Here is a 4,494-nt window from a genome sequence, read left to right as displayed (position 1 = left end):
GTCTGCTCCTCAACCTCACGTTAGTCAAACTCCTCAACGTCAAATTGTTCTGCTTCGAAAGTGTTACAACCGATAATGCAGCATAGAATTAGAATTGAATACCCGGTTGTTGGGGTAAGTACAAAATCACTCTCAAATTGAAATATATTCAAATACATGCAATCATTGTAGCAATATATTCTTTTTAAATTAAAAATATTATAGTTTTATTTCAATATTGTTAGTGTATTATTTTTTATTATTTTTCTATTCAACACTTTTTCCTTTTTTTGTTTAAGATAATTAAATAATAGAGTATAATTTTCTTGATAAAACTTTTTTTTATATAAAATTTTAAAATAAATTTAATACAATATGAACTTTTTTTTAATTTTTCAGTACGTGTACGTTGGTGACGTCCCACATGGACCGACCACGGCCATTCACAGCCGTACATATGTCCGGGTGCCATCGAGCCACACATCGATTATTTGGCTCAATAATATAGTGTCGATACGTGGGCCCGTTGGTCAACAGGTATATATTTGTTTTTGGATACATGCAGCATGATTAAATAAAATTTTTTTTTTTTTACAGTCATATTTTGGATTCGACGAAATCCGTATATCGGGTTTTATTAATATCGTCGCAGCTCGGTGGAGGCGGTATTTCCGCCAAGGGGACCAATGGAGAAATAACCAAAATCTGGAAAATGCATATGGACAACATAATCCTAACGCCAACGTGTGGGATTTAAAAAGATTGTTTAATATGGAGCCACCGTCCGAAGATGGGGAAATCTGGGAGTGACATTATAATTACTTTTATTACTTTTTTTTTATAATTATTACACTTTTATTATATTTTTATACTTTTTTATACTTTTTTATGCTTTTAATATTTTATACTTTTAATACTTTTATATATAATAATTTTTTATATAATAAATTAATATACATATATAATGGTTTGAAATTGTTTATTTTGCCTCTTGTTTCCTTAAAATATTACAGTCCCTCTCCATCACTCTCTGTTCTACCAATCTTATTGTTAGTACAGCATTAAATTTCATTCAATTTTTATCACATCGTTTAATAACCTAATTTTTTTAAATAATTAAAGTTTTAAATATTAAAGTTTGCCAAACTAAAATTTTTTAAATTAATTTATACTATTTTATTAAATAAATTATTTTATATATAAATTATTTTATTAAATAAATATTATAATAATCATGCGTACGAACGGATAATTACAGTTAAATTTGCAAATGTTATCATATTGTTCATTTTCTTTAAGTAGTTGATAAACGAACCGAAAAGGTGCGATGGGTGGGAGCGTATGTGGTCGCGTATGAAAGAACGGACGAAAGAGAAAGAGATAAGGTTGCATGGTTGGAGATATCATGTACGGGTGAGAGAGACAGATTCACAATAGAAGGAGAGAGCAAGCACCGCGTTGATGGCTGCTGAAAGATATCGCGTACGGGCGAGAGAGAGAAATTCGCAATAGAGGGAGAGCGCGAGTACCGCGACGGTAGCGGACGGTGGCAGTGGGCGGTGGGTGGCGGACCTCGATTCCCCCTCTAACGGTCGCGGACCCGAAAATCCCGCGTCAGCAATTCCCGCACCGCGGCCGCGGATTCGAAAATCCCGCGTCAGCAATTCCCGCGCCGCGAGACCCCCGATCCGCGTGACGTCATGTTCCCGCGCGCCTACGAGTTCCCCCCGCACACCCGCTCCCCCCTCGGAACACCTGGGTTAGAACTGTCTTAGTATTAACTACTAATGTATACAGTATTGAAAACATTAAAAAAGGACAACTTGCATTAATCAATTTTTATAAAGTTTCAAATGTAGCACAGGCAATTAAAAAATGTAAGATATCCGCGGGAATTCAGGGTTCGAGCGGCGGGCTGATTAAGTGAATGAACGGAGACAATTATATATGCTTCACACTACGATATTTATTACACTCTAAACCTAGCTAATATGTACAAAGTTCCTACTCGATCTAATATATACAACTTTATATATAAGATCTCGCTGTGCGAGGCGCGGACGATTCGCTGTTGGCGACGTGTGTCGCGATGCGCAAGTGCGCGTGGCATCTTGACGCCGGTTGGCTGCGGCGGGCGTACGGCCCGTGTGCCGGTCGGTTGGTGCGTCGATTGGCGGTAGCGGCCGGTCTCGGTGACTGCGGCGCTCGTGGCGGTACAACTACAGGGGCTCAATTCTTGAATCCATTCGCAAGAGAAACGTATACGCAAGTACTCGCTCTAACAGAAAAGTTGCAAGTTTATTGGTTAATAGCCATACGATAGCCAATAAATTTCCAACTTTTCTGTAAGATCAGAATTTGCGAATACGTTTCTCTTGCGAATGAATTCAAGAATAGAGCCCCTGTTGTGCGGTGCAAGGCGGCGCGCATATTGGTCGCGGCGGTAGCCGGATTGGCTGCGGTGCTACGGTTGCGACTGCGCGGTGCGGCGCGGTGCTATCATTCGCGGAGTCGGTCGGCGCGGCGCTCTCATTGGCTGCGGCGGTGCGCGGCTGCGCGGTACGGTGTGGAGCTCGGCTCGGTCATGGTGGAATTAGAAAGGTTGTGGCGTCTTCCTAATAACGATATACCGCGAACTTATCCAGTAACCAAAGACTTGTCCAAAGACTGAGCGCCACCAGAAGGCGCGACGATCCTGTGATACGTAGAGTCATAGATCTAGTACATAAGTATTCTAAGTTCTGTTTCAACAATTTCCGGTCTCGGTACACGCTGTATGCCAGGAAAATAAAGAGTTGCATTGTTAGATATTTTATATAACCGGCATCTATGTTATTCCGACCCTCACGAGTAATCCTCCGCGTCTAGTGAACAACGTACACCACATTGGTGACCCCGACGTGATCGCGGCAACCGGAGAGAAGAAAAGACGAGACAACCGCCATTACACGCAACTTCGACAACAAGAAGAGAGCACCCCGCACCGAAGAAAATGACGCTGGACAGATCGCCTCCGAGAGATCATACAGCAGGAGCCAGCACGTCCACCGGGCACCCTGGCAGCGACCACGCATCCCAAACAAACACCTCCAATAGCGGAATCTCTGTAGTATCATCCCGCCACATCGAGCTGCCGCCATTTTATCAAGCCGATCCACGCTTGTGGTTCGCGCAGGTAGACCTCGTGTTCGCTAACTTTAGTATAACGTCCGACACGACAAAGTTCAGGTACGTCGCTACACATCTCTCAGGCGAAGCCTTACGTAGCGTATCAGACCTTGTTATAAATCCACCCACTGAGAATAAATATGAGAGTATTAAGCGCCGCATCATATCCGCTTATGACGAGGGAGACGAAAGCCGCCTCCGACGCCTACTCCGTGGCCACGAGATGCGAGACGAGAAACCTACAGCTTACCTACACCGCCTACGAGCCCTCGCAGGAAACCAGTGCGGAGACGCCGTCATCCGCTCACTATTTTTTAAGCAGCTACCGGAAACCACGCGAGCAATCCTTGCAATCTCCGACACGTCAGATCTGCAGCGTTTAGCAGAGATGGCCGACAAAGCACTCGATGTAGTGAAACCCACCGTCGCAGCAACCCAAATTTTGCCTGCGCAAAATTCAAGCACGCAAGCCGACCCAGGTACGCAATCCACTTTAGAAGAATCGCTTAACGCACTTACCTTGCAGGTCGCTAGAATACAGAAACAATTAGACCGCGACCGACGATTCCGTCGCTCCCGAAGCAGGGAAAGAGAAAATCGACCGAGAGTATTGACGCCTCCACCCACACGCACGAGCAAGTCCGAGCTATGCTATTACCACAACAGGTTCGGCGCTAGCGCAAGAAAATGCCAAAACCCTTGCGCATGGATCCAAGGAGCTAAGCCACAGGGAAACTAATCCAATCCCCGTCTGTGAAGGCGACTACGGGGATTAACCAAGCGCCAAACCGCCTCGTAGTCTTTGATCGGTATTCTAAGATGAAATTTCTAGTGGATACCGGCGCAGACGTTTCCGTTCTCCTAAAATCTGCAACAAACAAACAACCGACTCGCACTAAGTTTACGATCTACGCAGCCAACGGCACTATTATCCCGACTTATGGAGAGGTTAAGATGAAGCTTAACCTAGCGCTGCGCAGGGATTTTGTTTGGCAATTCATTGTGGCTGACGTCCAACAACCAATATTGGGCGCTGACTTTGTAAGGCACTTCAAACTGCTCGTCGACCTTCACAGCCGTCGACTAATCGACCCGGAAACAAGACTGCACGTACTGGGTGCAATCTCGACCTGCGACACTCCAAGTTTAACCAGAATCAGCTACGACAACCCCTATAGAACAATCTTACAAGAGTTCGACCAGGTAACACGCCCAATCAGAAGTCTGGAACCCAAACATAGCGTGCGACATCACATAATTACCAGCGGGCACCCAGTCGCAGAGCGCGCCAGACGCTTCTCACCAATCCGTTACAAAGCAGCCCGAGCCGAATTTCAGAGCCTCATC

At 44.7% G+C, this 4,494-nt stretch overlaps 1 protein-coding gene across 1 annotated transcript; it reads left to right on the top strand.

Annotated features, from left to right (window-relative positions):
* Positions 1-2,971: 2,971 nt before the first annotated feature.
* On the top strand, positions 2,972-3,886 carry LOC118647381. Its single transcript, XM_036292185.1, has one exon. The coding sequence runs from the start codon at positions 2,972-2,974 to the stop codon at positions 3,884-3,886; it is 915 nt and encodes a 304-aa protein (XP_036148078.1).
* The last annotated feature ends 608 nt before the right edge of the window (positions 3,887-4,494 follow it).

The sequence above is a fragment of the Monomorium pharaonis genome, chromosome 9 (assembly GCF_013373865.1).
Source record: "Monomorium pharaonis isolate MP-MQ-018 chromosome 9, ASM1337386v2, whole genome shotgun sequence".
Lineage (NCBI taxonomy): Eukaryota > Metazoa > Arthropoda > Insecta > Hymenoptera > Formicidae > Monomorium > Monomorium pharaonis.
This window is presented reverse-complemented; position numbering and strand designations above follow the sequence as displayed.